Source organism: Salminus brasiliensis, chromosome 7 (assembly GCF_030463535.1).
Source record: "Salminus brasiliensis chromosome 7, fSalBra1.hap2, whole genome shotgun sequence".
NCBI classification, from domain to species: domain Eukaryota; kingdom Metazoa; phylum Chordata; class Actinopteri; order Characiformes; family Bryconidae; genus Salminus; species Salminus brasiliensis.
This window is the reverse complement of record NC_132884.1, coordinates 25,495,841-25,511,320: the sequence shown is the minus strand read 5'-3', so window position 1 is coordinate 25,511,320 and position 15,480 is coordinate 25,495,841. Positions and strand designations below refer to the sequence as shown.

Sequence of the window (15,480 nt, the reverse complement as noted above, 5' to 3'; positions counted from 1 at the left end):
AATAAAATATTTGGCCCACTAAAAGATGAGCACACACACATTCAGACAGACCTTAAAAAGACAAATATATTATGTGCTGAACACAGAAAAGGGGGAGATTCACTCTCCAATAATAAAATGTCCATCAAGGCACCCAACACTAATTGGGATTTAAAATAACTTGATTTTAGGTACAATATTGCCATTCTGAATAGTCCAAGTGCTCATCAGTGCTGATGTTCACCGACGCATTTCAGTGTGATTTCCTGTAATTGCTCATGGTACATTTGCATTAAAAGAAAACTACTCCTGTTCTCCCCAGTCACAAAAGGCTAAGCAGGTGGCTCTGGTACATTTTACCAGACAGAAGCAGTCAATTTCAGCCAGGGCATCTTTTTTTTTTTTAGAAATCTTCTGAAATACAAAACAAGTGGATGCCCTAATAATGCTCTACTGAGGTGCTTGTGTTTCCCCTCAGAGTTAGGTAGGGTATCAGTCAGCCTTCAGGGCATACAGCACATCATCCTGGCTGACGTTTAGGCGAACACGGAGCAGCAAGTCTAGTCGGCTGGGCTCTAAAAGGAGTAGACGACAGGCTCCCAGTCTCTGACATACAGCCAGACCCTCCGACACACTTACTGGTTGCAGACCCTCCATACGACACAGAGCCTGGTGCTGCACAAACACCTAAGAAAGAGACAGACACTGGTCACTGTAAAGCATTAAACATCTTAATGAGCTTTGACCCATGCATTTGGGAAATACAGTAATTTTAACTGGAAGTCCTAAACAGTGTTAAAAGTAGAAGAATAGTCTACACAGTCTTCACTCAGCAGACTCTCAACAGCAAATGGCACTCTTCAGTACACCTTGGCCATTAAAGAGAAGGTAAACATATAAATATGACTACAGCTACACTTTTTTTTTTTTAATCATAAGCATCATCACCACCATCATGCAATTCTTTTTAAACAGTCAGCTGAAAAGAAAAAAATAAAATAAGATTACCTGTTGGAAAGTAGCTTCTTCTAGACCTAACCTGCGAAACTCTGCTATCACTGCTCTCAAGAAGAGCTGCTCCTGCAAAGAGGTACACCTGTAACAAAAGTCCAGAATGAAGTATTCAGTAGAATAAGCAATAATATCCAGGTAAAACCTAATCAAAAGATGATCTACACCTGCACACACACAAGACTATGTTCATACCTGATAGCTGCAATATAGGCGGAAGAAAACATCTCATCTAAAGCTTCCATCACATGACTCATGCCGACCAAGCCGGTGCTGCTCTGTTGACTGGAGTGCTCACAGATTTCTGTGGCCCGCCTACATATATCTAAACAGCGGCGTGCATCACCCGACAGAGCTGCCACCTGCGAAGCAACCAGAATAACCCAAAAGCAAGTCAATAAAATGTTACCTGAAAATATGAACGTTTTCTTCTTGAAACCAGCTTTCTAGACGTTGTGTGGGTGATCACTTTTACCTTTCTCGATACCAGCTGAAGAGCATCTTCCTCAAAAGCCTTTACCCTGTTCAGCCGAGATGTAATAATCTGCTGCAGCTGCTTAAAAGTGTATGGCTGAAAGGACATACGCGTCAGCCCCTGAAGATGCACACAAATAGAGACTTCATTAACAACCACATCACACTACATGGATAACCAATTTATATATTTTTAAATATAAAATAAAAGTAAATAAATAAAAACAAGCAAATAAATAAAACACAAATTTCAGTCCAGCAACCCAATTCTTGGGACACCTACCAGGCGACTGGCCACACGGTTCATCATGATTCTCTCAGGCAAGTCCATAGTGTTTGCAATGGTCAGCACCACCAGACGGGCATGGCGTCTTGTTGGCCAGTCAAACAAGTTATACATGACATTCTGTTTCCTGGTCCACAAGAGGTCCAGCTAGGTAAGCGGTCATTTAATAATAATAATAATAAAAAAAGAAAGTGCATTTTAGGCCACACTCATGGACATGAAGGGGAACAGATACGACCAAAATGTGACAGTCAAACTATACAAAACGTCTAAATTGATTAAATAAATAAATAAATAAATAAATAAATAAAATCAGTTGCATATCATTACTAGTTGACAAATATTCAACATAGATGTCAACCATCTAGGCAGGAACATCTCTTAGAGAAACAAAAACACACACAAAAGTAACCAAAGAAAGTCACCTCATCCACCAACAGCACTGTGGTCTCTTTTTTTGGTGCGGGCATACTGAACCGCTTCTCTAGTAGGGCTGCGGCATGATCTGCTGTCGCCTTCTGATTAGTCAGTTTCTACACAGCACAGCATCAAAGTCAAGTTGAATTACAGCAGAGGCATGATGTAACTAAAGAGATACAAATGCACAAACGCAAAGGACAAGAGAGGCACAGTGTTGCACACCTGCAGTATCTGAACATAAGCCTGGTGTGGGTCAGTCATCTTCATGCCATTGATTTCTAGGAAGTGAAACTGAGGGATCTCATCCTGCTCCGCTGCCTGCTGGAGAGATCTGATTACTTCATGCACTGTGGCAGTCTTCCCTGTGCCAGGAACACCAGAGATATACATGCACCTGAGGAAAACAAAAGTACTGCACATCAGTCAAATGGCACATGTGCCACACCCACACGTCATTAAAGATTAGAGCTTGACTCACCCTCCTGTGCCATCCATGATCTTACTCTCCACAAAATTGTAAATGTCCTGGAACTCCTGTTCTCGACATGGTAGAGATTCAGGAACTGAGGACACATGCAACCTGTTAGATAAAGACAAGACAAAAAAGGGCAGTAAAATGTACTGCTTATTACCTGCCTCAAACTTACTAAAACTGACTGGAGTAGAATAGAGTTTTACTATAAAGTGCTGTTAAACAATAAAAGTAAATAAATCTGAATATATAAAACAGCAAAACATGTACAGAGGAATCCAGAAAGAAAAGAGTGCTGAAACTCTAGTGTAAAAAGGGTATCTTAAGTTTGGAAGTAAAAACAGCAACAGAGGCATTAAGTGGTACACCGTTCCGCAGCTTCAGAGCACCTGGCATAAACTCAGGATCTTAGAGATCTAGGAGGAGATCAATTCTATGTTTGTTAGAAGGGACCCATTAAAAAACTGGATCCTGTAATGAAAGGGAAAGATGCACATATTTGTCACTGTACTGTGTACAGCAAAATGTGCATTTTACCCATATGTGGTGGTCACACACACACACACACACACACACACACACACACACACACGGAAGTTTGGAGAGTTTATCCACATATGAGAAACAATTCTGCCATTTAAAATAAATTATTAAATATACCACCAAGGACACAAAAGCAAAAACATCTGAAGAATTTTATTTTGCTTTTGACCCTCGCTCACCTTAACCTTGCCTCTTCTAGCACATTCCCAGGCTTCCTGGCCGGCAGGCTTCTGGTGGGAATGCTAGGGGTGGCATGACGAGGTGTCCGAGGTGTAGATGGCGCAGCCTGTAATTTAATACCAGAAAAATACACCAACAGACTAATCACTTAATCTTCAAAAGACAGGACATTTCACGCATCAGGATAATTTTTTTGAATGAAGAAAAGAAGGGGGGGGGGTTCATAAAACGGGCAGGCCTTCGGTTATAAAGAAAAGGCCCCCCCCGGGTAGAACAGTATGCAACAGGGTTAAGCCAGTAACCACTGTACTGTGTACCTTCTTGCTGGGAGTTTTGCGCGGTGTTCTAGCAGACGCTCTGCGCTTTTCAGTAGAACGAGGAGTTTTTGGGCCCGCTGTCCGCCTGCTCCTCTTCACAACAAGTTCGTCCTCACTGTCCATTTTCACCTCCTCTTCCTCGTCGCTACTGCTGTCTAGGTCTATCTTAGTAGGCACGAAGCAGCCATCGTCATCAGCATCTTCACCATCAGACTGCAGGTCATCATGGCTACTCAGCATATTCCTACAACATAATTGAACAATGCTCTCTTTGTACATTACATTTAAAGTAAGGATTTAAGCCACAACAACCAAACTGAAAACATACAGCTGCTTTTTGATGCGTGAAGACACACGCTGGGCTGACTTCCTTTTAGAGCGTGGAGTAGCAGCAGTCTGTGGAGGAGAATCTTCATGCTCTTCCTCAGCCCTGAGGACAGAACAGCAAATTAAGCATTGAGTGCAATCAGATACAGCATAGGATACAGGACCAGACAAAACAGCAAAAGGAGGTCTTCAGAGATGCATTTAAAAGTGCATTTGTTAGATTAGAAAACCCAAAATCACTATAGAAGTAGATACTTACAGTACAGCAAGAGCTGGCTCTCTGACTGTTGTAGACTCTCTTCTCCTGGATGGAGTTCTAGACAAGACAGGAGGAAAATGATTGACCAAGTTTGCAGATTCTTCTAATTAATAAAAAAAAAAGTCCTTCTTATGACGATTGGTGTTATTCCCCTTGACGCAAGAAGTAACAAACAGAACACTAAAACAAGTCACCAGTTCGAGTGAAAGTGGACATTGGAAATCAGCTAAATGCACCATAAACTCCATCACCAATTGTGTAAGGGTCCAACACAATCCCCGTGCTCAAATCACCGTCAAGTTAAGGTAAAATCTTACTTCTGTCCCCTAAGGCTGGCCCTCCTGGGAGTGGAGTCTCTCCTACGAGGAGTCCTGCCTTTACTGCCAATTGTTGACCCTATCTCAAACACATCATCCTCTAGGGGCTGGACCCCAACAAAGTCCCTGAGAGGGCAGTAGGATGCTTAAGATTTCACTTACGTTGTACAATCAATAAAAGGCATTTTTGTACTTCTACAGCTACAATCCCCAACTAGCTTGGTGTTAAATCGACTGTTAACTTATCTTCAACTGAATGGGTCATTGCCAAATTTAAACTACTGCCAAAAAAGTCTACCGGCAATGACTGATTTCTGGAAGAGCATAATGTTCAGATGATGTTAGGGTACTCCACTAATATATACAGATTATGTGCAAACAAATTACATATTCATTAATTTGTGACACAAACAAAGGCAGATTAAGTCCCATTTCTACATTTTAAAGTTCTGCATGTACCCCACCCCTCACACACATCATTAGATATCATTATATGCACAATGGCTTTTCCTATACACAGTACTTGTAATCTAACCTGCTGGAAGCGGTGTTGTCTAGGTCACTTGCATCTGCTTTTTCTTGGCTGTCCAGACGCTGAATGGAAAGATGTCCCTCTTGTGTGCAAGATTTAAGAGGGATTGAGAGTGGGGTGAGCCTGATCGTTATGGAGATACGAGGAGGTGGTGAACTGCCCAGTTTAGTGGCCAGGTCTTCCTCCACTTCCTGGTCTTCATCCAATAACTTACCAAGAACATCATCTCTAGTAAGCTTTTTACTTGGACCTGGGAAGGCACAACAAGACAATGTCTGATTTGTACTATGCTACATTATCTACGGCACCTGTTCATATGCTTGCATTCGTCTCAAAACCCTTAAAAATAAGCCAAGGAGTCTAACAGCACTCACTGCAAAGGTCCAACTTCTTGCGAATGTTTGGATTTGAAGAAACTCTGCTTCTCCTCTTTGCGTTCAGTAATTTGGCTGCAGAAAGCTTAGAAGCAGAATGGGCCGACTCTGCCTCAGTCGAGTTCATCTTGCCTGTGCTCATGCTGCCGCGGGCGCTGACACCAGTCATAGCCCTCTTTATTACGGTGGGGTCCGGAGTTGGAAGAGAACGAAGTCTGGATGCACGCTGGGCAGGTGGGGGAGATTTGGGGCTCTGAGGAGGCTGAAACAGCTCAGAATCCAAAACCTGAAATGCCTTGGTGTCCCACAAAAGCTTAACAAAAAGGGTGTCCTTGCCCTCCCCATCTGGAAATGGAGCCTCGGCAGGAATCTGTTTAACCTGGATGCAAATAGGGGAAAACAAACTATTAAAAAACAGATACACCAAGTCACCTATAGGACATCTCCTAAAGATGCAGGCGCTTAGGAGCAGCCTCAGATGAGGAAGGTGTGCATTTTTACTAGTATGGCAGACTAACCCCTTCATCAAAATCCCCAAGTGCCTCAACGCTGCAACATGTACTACAGGAAAAACAGGGCAGTCACATTAGATTTTACACACACACACACACCTGAACTGCTCCCATAATCGTCTCAGCATCCACCTCGTTGTCACAGGAGCTGTCTTGGTAGTAAAAGACTTCTTGAGGGTGGGGGTCTCTGCCCAGAAGCTTTCTTTTGTTGTGAGGTACTTCACACATACGTACAAACCATTGCACCACAGCCTTTTTCTTCTTTCCAGTGTCTAGGAACATTCAAGGGTCAATAAACAACACTTGGACACCTTGAATAAACCTTAGTGGTCAGAGTTAAGATAGAAATGACAATTAATTTTTTTTTTTTTTAAGTGTGTAGAGTTTCCTACCATCACAGAAAAGCTTCAGAAGCTGTGCGACAAAGGGGTTGTCCTCATCATCTCCTTCAATAAGTATGTACTGGCCTACAGACACCACAGCTTTGCCCGGTCTCCCATCGACAGCAATAGACAAAGACCTGAGGAGTTTAAACGAGTCAAACAAGTTAATGACCATTTCTCTTATTAATGACCCTTTCTACCTTATTTAGCACACACACACACACACACACACACACACACACCGACAGACTTACTTATAATACGCTCTCTTTAATTTCCTGTCTTCAGTAACCGGGTTGCCTTCCAGTTTGTAAGTCCTTCGTATACGCAGCATGGTGTAATAGCGACTCATTTTGCTGACCTTCCAAAAAAATACAGCCGGTTTAAAGCGCACTAGCTAGCTGTAAAGCTAATTAGCTTAGCATGTGCATGGACCACGACACTGTGACCCCATATTACACTTACTTACTTTTCGTGGATCCTCTGGAACTAGATTAAGCTTCAGGAATCAAAGGGACTTGTATGTTGCATGTGCTGTTATCCCTGCTTGATGGAAACGCGATATAATGGTTAAAAAAAAGACAACAGGGTGCTGCTCCTTTAGTCTACACGAACCCCTGCTGCCTGAAGACACGACACAACTTTTTCCCGCGAAAGAAAAAGACTATTTGCATACCGACATATCATTGGACCAATGCGACTAGTCCACGCCCATTGACCGATGACGTCGTTGGTGCGTGTTTTTCTGCAAGGAATGCCTTACCTTTACCTTTACCTTTACTTTACTCCCTGGCAAGATAAAAATGCATTTTTTATTTTTTGCACAATTTAAGTAATAATATATTTGGGTGCGTCTATATTTATATACCCTGTACGTATAATTGTGGCCCTGTGTTGATTTCAGACCCCCCTCCCCCAAATGTACAAAGTTTATATATATTTTTTTAAATGTATGTTGTAAATTCATTCTGCCCCAGACAAAAAAAAAACATTGAAAGCACCAAAAGATGGCATATCAAAGCAAGCACATCACTAAAACAAAAAGGCCTAAAAAAAAAACTGTCATGAGGGATTTCTCTCACTGAATTAGAACTGTTTGGGAGAAGTCCCACCCCTCTCCAAAACGAAGATTCTGGTTGGTTCTGTAGCTGAGCTTGACTGTGTTGCCCCGCCCCATCTGAAAACTACATTCTGATTGGTCCTGCTGCAGTCATTGACTCAGTCAGTGTGGTCGGGGTTTGGGGAGAGTGGGATCTTTAAAAGCGGCTGAACTCAGTTAAACAGTAAGGGCCGGATCAGAACCTGTACCTGTGAATTACTTACAAAAGATTTAAGTAGCTTTCAAAATATTCAATCACCTTTAATAGATGCAAATCATTGTTTTAAGAGTCAAATAACTTAAATTTAAATCATTGTTTAAAAGATTTTAATCAATTTTCCAAAGAATCACAGGTCTGATCATCTTGAACACACATTCCCACTAAAATACGGATCTAGGGCAGTTAAGTGGAGATGATAAAACACAAACCAAAAAAATCCCCGAAATAACATTTGTTGAACTTTCGGTTAGATTCTTTTCCTTAAATGTCCCTTCTGTTTGTTTGTACCACAAAGGTGTCTGTGGCTGGTAGGCAGTTATACATCACCGCAATGCAAAAGCCTTGTATCTTAATTTAAACATTTTCTTTTTAGAATTAAAAGTAGCTTAGTTTTCTGGTATTTTGCCTCGCAAAAGTGTACCTATGACATTCTTTGCAGTTATTCTATTACCCATTCTGTTATCCTCAGAGTGAAGAGGCAAGAAATAGCATTTGCAAATAGCAATACAATTTATTCAAGAAAAAATAAAAACACAACAAATGAATAAATCTAAACCAATCTTTAATATGAGAAACTTAAAAAAAAGAAAACTACCCTGAACTGTATTTTAAGGTTTACCCAAACCACCAACACAGTAAAACTAGCCGAACTACAGCAGGGGTTGGAAACAGGCTTCTAACCCATCGAGTCTAGAGACACCAGGAAGAGAAAAGACCGACTGAGAGGAAGCCACAAATAAAACCACTATGCAGACAGACCTAACAACACTACTAAACTGGCAAAAGACGACCGCAAACAGACCAACACATCATCAGTAACCCTGACAGAGCACAAAAGCGCAACAACGACCGACGAAAGGATGAACGCCTCTCTGCGCCGTATTTGAAAGAGAGACCCCGCCCCTTTTCAAAACCTCTCTGTGCTTGATTGGCCAACAACATGATTGCTGGTGATTGACAGCTCTCTTCACCTATAAATACAGAGATATAGGCGGGAGCAAACAAGCAGAGTAGAAAAGAGAGGACATTTACATTTACATTTACATTTACATTTACATTTACATTTATGGCATTTAGCTGACGCTCTTATCCAGAGCGACTTACAAGGGTACTCATATTACAGAGGCCAGTGTAGTGTTAGGAGTCTTGCCCAAGGACTCTTAAGGCGGGCAGTCATGTAACACTAATGATACATCAGATTAAAATCACATTAAGAAATAATTTAGAAAACTTATTTAAAGTTTTTGAAAAGTGATTCGATTTTTTCCCCCTTTCGCAGGGAGTGACACTGAACATTCATCCAAACTTTAGGACCCACCTTCCAAATTAAGTTGAATCTAATTTCAGTTCATTTTATTTCATTGCTATTTGTCACTTTGCTCTAGCTGATATTTAGCTTATGTAAGAAAATTCACTTATGTTAATGTTAATGTTCTAGCATAAACTATGATTTATGCCCAGTGTCATGCTACTTTTATACTTTTACTTAAGTAGTAAGAGGAAACCAATATTTAACCCATATTAGTATTTGTACATTTACTTAAGTCCTTTTTAATAGGGAGAAAAGCAAAAGGACTTTGCTAAACGATCCAGGTCAATGAAAATATCCTGCTTTGTGAAACATTGTCCAGGTCATATTCTGCGGATCAGAGACCGAGGTGACCGGTCCACCTCACAAAGCCAGGTCTTCTCCTTTGGATTTTACTTTCTTCACTGCCTCCAAACAGATAACTGAAAGAATTTACTCACAAACAATGTACCAACCCCCCCCGGCCCACCCAGCACTCTAGGTGTCAGTAATTCACCTTCAGTCCGCCATAGAGCTGAAGAGGAAGCGCAGTGGCTTGTCTTCCGCCGTGAGCGCGTTTCATTCATCTCTGTACTGGTAGAAATGGCGAACAGGACAGTTAAAGATGCGAACAGTATACACGGAACAAATCCCCAATATCTCGTGGAGAAAATTATACGAACTCGAATCTACGAGTCTAAATACTGGAAAGAGGAGTGCTTCGGCCTCACAGGTGAGAGGGTGCAGTGCGCTGGCTAACCACATTAGCCGGGTTGGTAGCTATTATGCTATTTAGCTAGCATTGCTTCTTAGCTAAGTAAACTGGTTCCAACTTCGCAGTTTTATTTGTTAGCCACTCTGTTATCTAGTTAACATAAGCTAACTAAAACTAAAACGTTTTCAGTAGCCACATGTGTTTGCACTGAAGCAAGCAAATTGTCTTGCTGTTAACATAAAGCTACATTAGCTAGCTAGTGCTAGCTAGCTGTTAGCGGCTAGACTTGTATTTCAGTTGCAGGTTTACGTTGCCTGCTTTTTGGTTTTGGATGTAGTGCGATAGCTTTTGTTATTACGTTAATATATTATATTGTTGTTGGATACGGATCTATTTGTTTACTGACTGATTAAATGTTGGGTATTCTTAAACTTAACCTAGAAGAATTTCATTTCAGAGCCTTCATTACAGATCTCTCTAAACTAGCTAGCTAGTGCTAACTCAGGAGTTGTATTAAACCACATGTCCAAAGGTTTGTGGACACCCTTTCTAATAAATGCATTCAGCTACTTTGAGTTGCTAAATATAAATATAAAGCCCCCCAGCATCCCACTCCAATGCCTTTGGGTGAGGTGGGGTAGTGATCATACAACATCCTGACCTCACGAACACTCTTGTTGCTGAATGTAATCAGATCTTCACAGCAGTGCTCCACAATCTCATAGAAAGTCTTTCCTGAACAATAGAGACAGTTGCTCCAACAACTTTATTATTATTTTATTTTTTAATACAGTCCCTTTGGGTTGTGGGCTCGATACCTGGGCTCAGCAAGTTGCCACTGTTGGGCCCTTGAGCAAAGCCCTTTACTCTCTCTGCACCCCAGTGCTGGAGTTGGCTGCCCACCGCTCTGGATGTGTGTGCTCACTGCCCCTAGTTCGTGTGTGTGTGTGTGTGTGTGTGTGTGTGTGTGTGTGTGTGTGTGTGTGTGTGTTCACTACCACTGATGGGTGAAATGCGGAGGACACATTTTGCTGTACATAGTGTAGTGGCAAATATGTGCACCTTTACCTTTATATAGTGTATGTGTCTGGTTGTATTCCCTAGGTACAATGCAGGAACAATATTTTCAGGTGACCTGCTCGAACGGCATCCCATTGCAGTTGCAGAACTGTGTAAATGCAAGCTAGTCTTCCAATAGCATTAGTTCATTATTTGGTGTGTATTGTACTTCCATTAGTTTTGACTCTAAACTCTGATCTTTCTTTTTCTGATGGTTAACTTAAAGCTGAACTTGTTGTGGACAAAGCAATGGAACTCAAGTTCGTTGGCGGAGTGTATGGCGGAAACATCAAACCTACACCTTTCTTATGTTTAACACTGAAGATGCTTCAGATTCAGCCTGAGAAGGACATCATTGTAGAGTTCATCAAAAACGAAGATTTCAAGTATGCATCTAACATATATACTTTATTTTCCTGTGATCTGTCTGTGTTTGATCTAATGTGTAAAAATGTCCCTGGTGTCAGTTGGGCTTACTGATCCTTCCATGTAATGCATATTCATGTACATTTCATAAGTAATTATAATAACTACACCAGTGGTCTCCCACTCTGCTCCTGTTTTTTTTTTTTTTTTTGAATTAATTACTGACTTTAGAAGTCTTTAATTGGCTCAATTGGGTATGTTCGGTTTGGGTTGGAGTGGAAACAGGAGGTGGGTTCTATTTAAGTACAAAAATGTGACAAAAATATTGGTTGACGCGTTTAAAGAAGTGTCGATTATGCACATCTAACCTGTTTGTAAAAACATTATTGAAAAGGTCGGAAGAATCATGAAGTAATATCAGATGCGCTTTGCTAATGAGTGCATAAATCTTCAGTCACAGATATAATGCATTCAAAATGGTCTTTTGTCAAGTTTATAGGTTTCTCACACATATTCTGCAAGTAGTAAACAAAATTTCCAATACATTGTTTAAAAGTGGAGGCAGAACGTTTCTGTGTGGATTGATGGAGCTCAGATGCAGAGTAAATAGTTGGTTTGCAGTATTATGTATATTTATGTATATATAAAAAAAAATGGAGCAACCGCCATAAGGGGGAGGGGAGGAGGTCACAGTCTGGGTGTATACTACACTATTTCATTTAAGTATTCAGAGCATTTACGTGAGCATTTGTTGATTGCACCTCATTATTCATGTTTACATTTTTGTGTTTTGTCTCCAGATATGTTCGTTTGCTTGGAGCAACATATATGCGGCTGACAGGCACATCAGTGGACTGTTACAAGTATTTGGAACCGTTGTACAACGACTACAGAAAAATAAAAACCCAGAACAGAAATGGAGGTAAAGAAGCACACCGAATACAACTGGTTCATGAATCGGTAACCCTACATAGTAATATTTACTAAACAAATTAATCTCTCAAACTACTTTGTCTTCTCAGAGTTTGAGATAATGCATGTGGACGAGTTCATAGATGAGCTGCTTCATGCTGAGCGAGTGTGTGATGTCATTCTCCCAAGGCTTCAGGTTTGTTAATGTGAATGTATTACTTTGAATACTGCGGCATGGGATTGATTGTTTTCATTTGAGTTTGAAAATATAAGCTCTGTGGTTCTGAGACTGAGTATGATCTTTACAGAAGAGGCAAGTTCTGGAGGAAGCTGAGCTGTTAGATCCGCGTATCAGTGCCCTCGAGGAAGACCTGGATGAGGTGGAGTCCAGTGACGAAGAAGATGAAGAGGAGGAGAAGGTATAATTTGTTATTATTAATAATATTATAACAGTGATTACTAATAATCTTCTTCTAAAACATTTTGTTAACTTTTGTAACTTCACAATTTTTGCATCTGTAGCCGGAGCGAGTACAGACACCGGAGCCACACAGACGGAGTTACAGAGATATTGACCGGCCTCGCAGGTCTCCCTCTCCTCGCTACAGACGAAGCCGATCACCCAGAAGGTTAGTGTTTAATGAAAGTTTTACATGTGCCAGTGCTCTAACAAAATAGCACCAAAATTAATCCCTCCTTAATTTATCAGCAACTTAAGGTAAAAAAAATAATAAATAAAGATGGGTGCAAGGTGTTTATATTGGAATCATATTGGCATCTGAAGATAATTGCTGAAAAATATTGGCATCAAGCAGATATTAAATTTGACAGATATTTCAAGCTGATGTATTTACTGACTGCTTTTGAGATGTTTGTTCTATGGCTTCCACTAATTTGTATGAAGTCTGTATGAAAATTATAGTGCTATAACGCAGTAAATGCCTTAATGATTATTTAACTTTTCTTTTTACCTTGATACAGACGAAGCAGGTCCCCTAAGAGACGAAGGTACACACCTCGTGCTACTTCATCCTTCTCACTTTTATTTTTGCATGCATGTTTCTCATCTGATCTATGCTATATCAAGCCACAAAACATTATGGTCTGAGCTCTCTTCGTCTGCTCCTGCAGCCCATCACCCAGACGTGAGCGAGAACGGGATCGCCATCGCAGTAAGAGTCCCCGCCGACACCGCAGCCGGTCCAGAGACAGGAGGCACCGCTCCAAATCTCCAGGTACAACATTTCAGCTCTAATTAGTGTCTTGTAACAAGCTGTAAAGAGCTGAGCCTGTTCAGTAAATTAAAAGGTTTATCTGAGTTTAAAAATGAATGTTGCCGTTATTATTTGATAACTATATTAATGCGTTTATGTCTGCATCGTGCTATTCCAGGTCACCACAGAAGCCACAGACATCGCAGCCACTCAAAGTCCCCAGAAAGGTAATGGAATGCTATTAAAGGATAATTATATGCTCGACACACTACTTAAAGGCATATTCATTGGGACAGAGATTGTGTTTATTCGTAAAGTCTATATGTTTGAAGCCTGTATGTTATTTGTCTCCTAACAGCCGGTCGAAGAAGAGTCACAAGAGGAGTCGAAGAGGAAATGAGTGATTTCTTTTTTGGGGGTAGATTTTATGTAAAGCTTGTATTGATTATGTGTAAAAAAAAAAAATTGTTCATGATGTCAATCTTCTCACCGGATCGCCCATATGTTTTGCCCATACAAGTTCCACACGTTTTTGATACTGTCTTATCCTTTTATACAGTCATTTTGATGGTCATATTTCTCACTCCATCAAGTCCAGACAGTTTATTATTAAAGTATGTTTTGGCAGTCCTACCGATTTTTGTAATAATATGTTTATCCACACATCTGTGTCAATTATGAAAATGTTTTACTTTAATAAACTGTTGTCACAGTAATTGTTCATGTCCATTCCTTCATAGTATACAGATACTGCAAATGTTAAGTGTTGTGTTTTTTTTTTGTTTGTTTGTTTTTTTTAAAAGTAAATTCAGTGAATTAAGTTTCACAGTGCTTGAAAGGGCAAGCTTAGGGCTGCCTAATTTCAAATATGTCAGGTTGTGAGGCATTTGCCTGATTGAGACACCTAGGGCTCCTTCACTAGAATCATTATTCAGTTTTACATTATTAACATTTTACATCTCAACAACTGCATTATGCCTATATTTGACATCATAGGATTATCTCTCAATTCCTGTGTAAAATTTGAACACCTTAGTAACAAGCCACATTACACACAGTACAATGTCTATGGGGCCAGGACAAGTTTTTAAACAGAGGCATGAAGTTCTTAGTTCATTAATGAATCATTAAAAATCATTAGCATGTTTTGACTAATTATGACTGATTGACAAAGGACAGATTTATATGCTTATAAAAGAAAACTGACTAATTGACTCTTACTTTTGGCTCTAGATACAGCCTCTGTACCATCTAGCACTGATTAAAGCTTATGGTACATCCTCAAACTGCTGCCACACCAGTCAGCACACATTCTAAAACAGCTGCCACACCAACCGGCACATCCTACACACAGGTTCTTCACAATGTGTAGAGTGGACTATCACTTAGTGTCTTTAGCCTGTCATTAGAAGACAAAATAATTAATAAGAAGAAGACTCCTGAGCTGAAGTATGCTTGGTGCTTGGACCTCTAGTAACACTCTGGTTGGTGAGAAGGGTTGGTGGGTTTGAGGGACAGTGAGAGATGGCATGATATCACTACTGCATTGGTTCCAAACCCTGGTCCTAGAGTACCTCCATCCTGCACATTCTGGCTCAGTTTAACTCTGGAAGGTGTTGTAACTTTACTGATTGGTTGAATCTGGTGTGTTTTGAGCTGGGAAAATGCTAACGTGCAGGGCAGGGGATACTTCAAGACCATGTATCACCACTGGATATTGTTATCAGGCCAATATTAGCAGAACATGCTGGATTAAAGGATACTTCTGTCATAGCACAAAGTTTTAGCGTAAAGAAAAGTAAAACAAGTCATGTTTAAATGGCATGGTTTCTTAAGGACGGGTGAGTCTTGGAAGAAACTTTACATTGGTAACGAACCTTTACATCAAGGGTCCATGTGTATGGATAGCCCAGCAAGACGCATCAGGCTGAATTAGATTAGGTAGGGGCCTTGTGTGATGTGTAGGAATGTGGTTGAAGTGCGAGCTGCCTTAAGGTGTGCCGGTTGGTGTGCCATCTGCTGTAAAATGTGCCAGATGATGTGTTGGCTGCTTTAAGATGTGCCAGGTGTTTTATGTGGTGATGTGCTGGTTGGTATGCCACTTGGTGAGCTTACTGTTTAAGACATGTCAGTTGGTATGCCGACTGCTGTAATATGTGCCAGTTATTGTACAGTTGGTGTGCCGTCTGTTTTAAGATATGCCGGTTAGTGTGCCGGCTGC

General features: G+C 40.7%; 2 protein-coding genes across 2 annotated transcripts; one reads left to right on the top strand and one right to left on the bottom strand.

Moving 5' to 3' along the window:
- Positions 1 to 36: 36 nt before the first annotated feature.
- Positions 37 to 7,012, bottom strand: orc1 (origin recognition complex, subunit 1). The gene is made up of 18 exons (XM_072683033.1): positions 6,856 to 7,012; positions 6,641 to 6,747; positions 6,396 to 6,523; positions 6,103 to 6,275; positions 5,492 to 5,870; positions 5,121 to 5,367; positions 4,269 to 4,325; positions 4,011 to 4,112; positions 3,683 to 3,926; positions 3,365 to 3,471; positions 2,649 to 2,750; positions 2,393 to 2,564; positions 2,176 to 2,283; positions 1,748 to 1,897; positions 1,466 to 1,585; positions 1,186 to 1,352; positions 988 to 1,075; positions 37 to 666 (listed from the first exon to the last, which is right to left on the bottom strand). Exons 2-18 carry the CDS (start codon positions 6,736 to 6,738, stop codon positions 472 to 474), a joined length of 2,637 nt encoding a protein of 878 aa, XP_072539134.1. The 5' UTR covers positions 6,739 to 6,747; positions 6,856 to 7,012; the 3' UTR covers positions 37 to 471.
- Positions 7,013 to 9,532: 2,520 nt separating this feature from the next.
- On the top strand, positions 9,533 to 13,975 carry prpf38a (pre-mRNA processing factor 38A). Its single transcript, XM_072683032.1, has 10 exons — positions 9,533 to 9,726; positions 10,994 to 11,153; positions 11,934 to 12,055; positions 12,156 to 12,241; positions 12,354 to 12,464; positions 12,568 to 12,674; positions 13,027 to 13,053; positions 13,177 to 13,280; positions 13,438 to 13,486; positions 13,618 to 13,975. Exons 1-10 carry the CDS (start codon positions 9,597 to 9,599, stop codon positions 13,661 to 13,663), a joined length of 942 nt encoding a protein of 313 aa, XP_072539133.1. The 5' UTR covers positions 9,533 to 9,596; the 3' UTR covers positions 13,664 to 13,975.
- Positions 13,976 to 15,480: the final 1,505 nt, after the last annotated feature.

Bases quoted from the DNA above. Each gene is read 5' to 3' on its own strand.
- prpf38a (XM_072683032.1), top strand. From the start codon at position 9,597: ATGGCGAACAGGACAGTTAAAGATGCGAACAGTATACACGGAACAAAT. The intron at 12,465-12,567 runs GTATAATTTGTT...TTGCATCTGTAG, and splicing joins AAGATGAAGAGGAGGAGAAG to CCGGAGCGAGTACAGACACC. The intron at 13,281-13,437 runs GTACAACATTTC...GTGCTATTCCAG, and splicing joins GCACCGCTCCAAATCTCCAG to GTCACCACAGAAGCCACAGA.
- orc1 (XM_072683033.1), bottom strand. From the start codon at position 6,738: ATGAGTCGCTATTACACCATGCTGCGTATACGAAGGACTTACAAACTG. The intron at 6,276-6,395 runs GTAGGAAACTCT...GAATGTTCCTAG, and splicing joins TCTGAAGCTTTTCTGTGATG to ACACTGGAAAGAAGAAAAAG. The intron at 2,751-3,364 runs GTGAGCGAGGGT...TTTATCTAACAG, and splicing joins CTAGAAGAGGCAAGGTTAAG to GTTGCATGTGTCCTCAGTTC.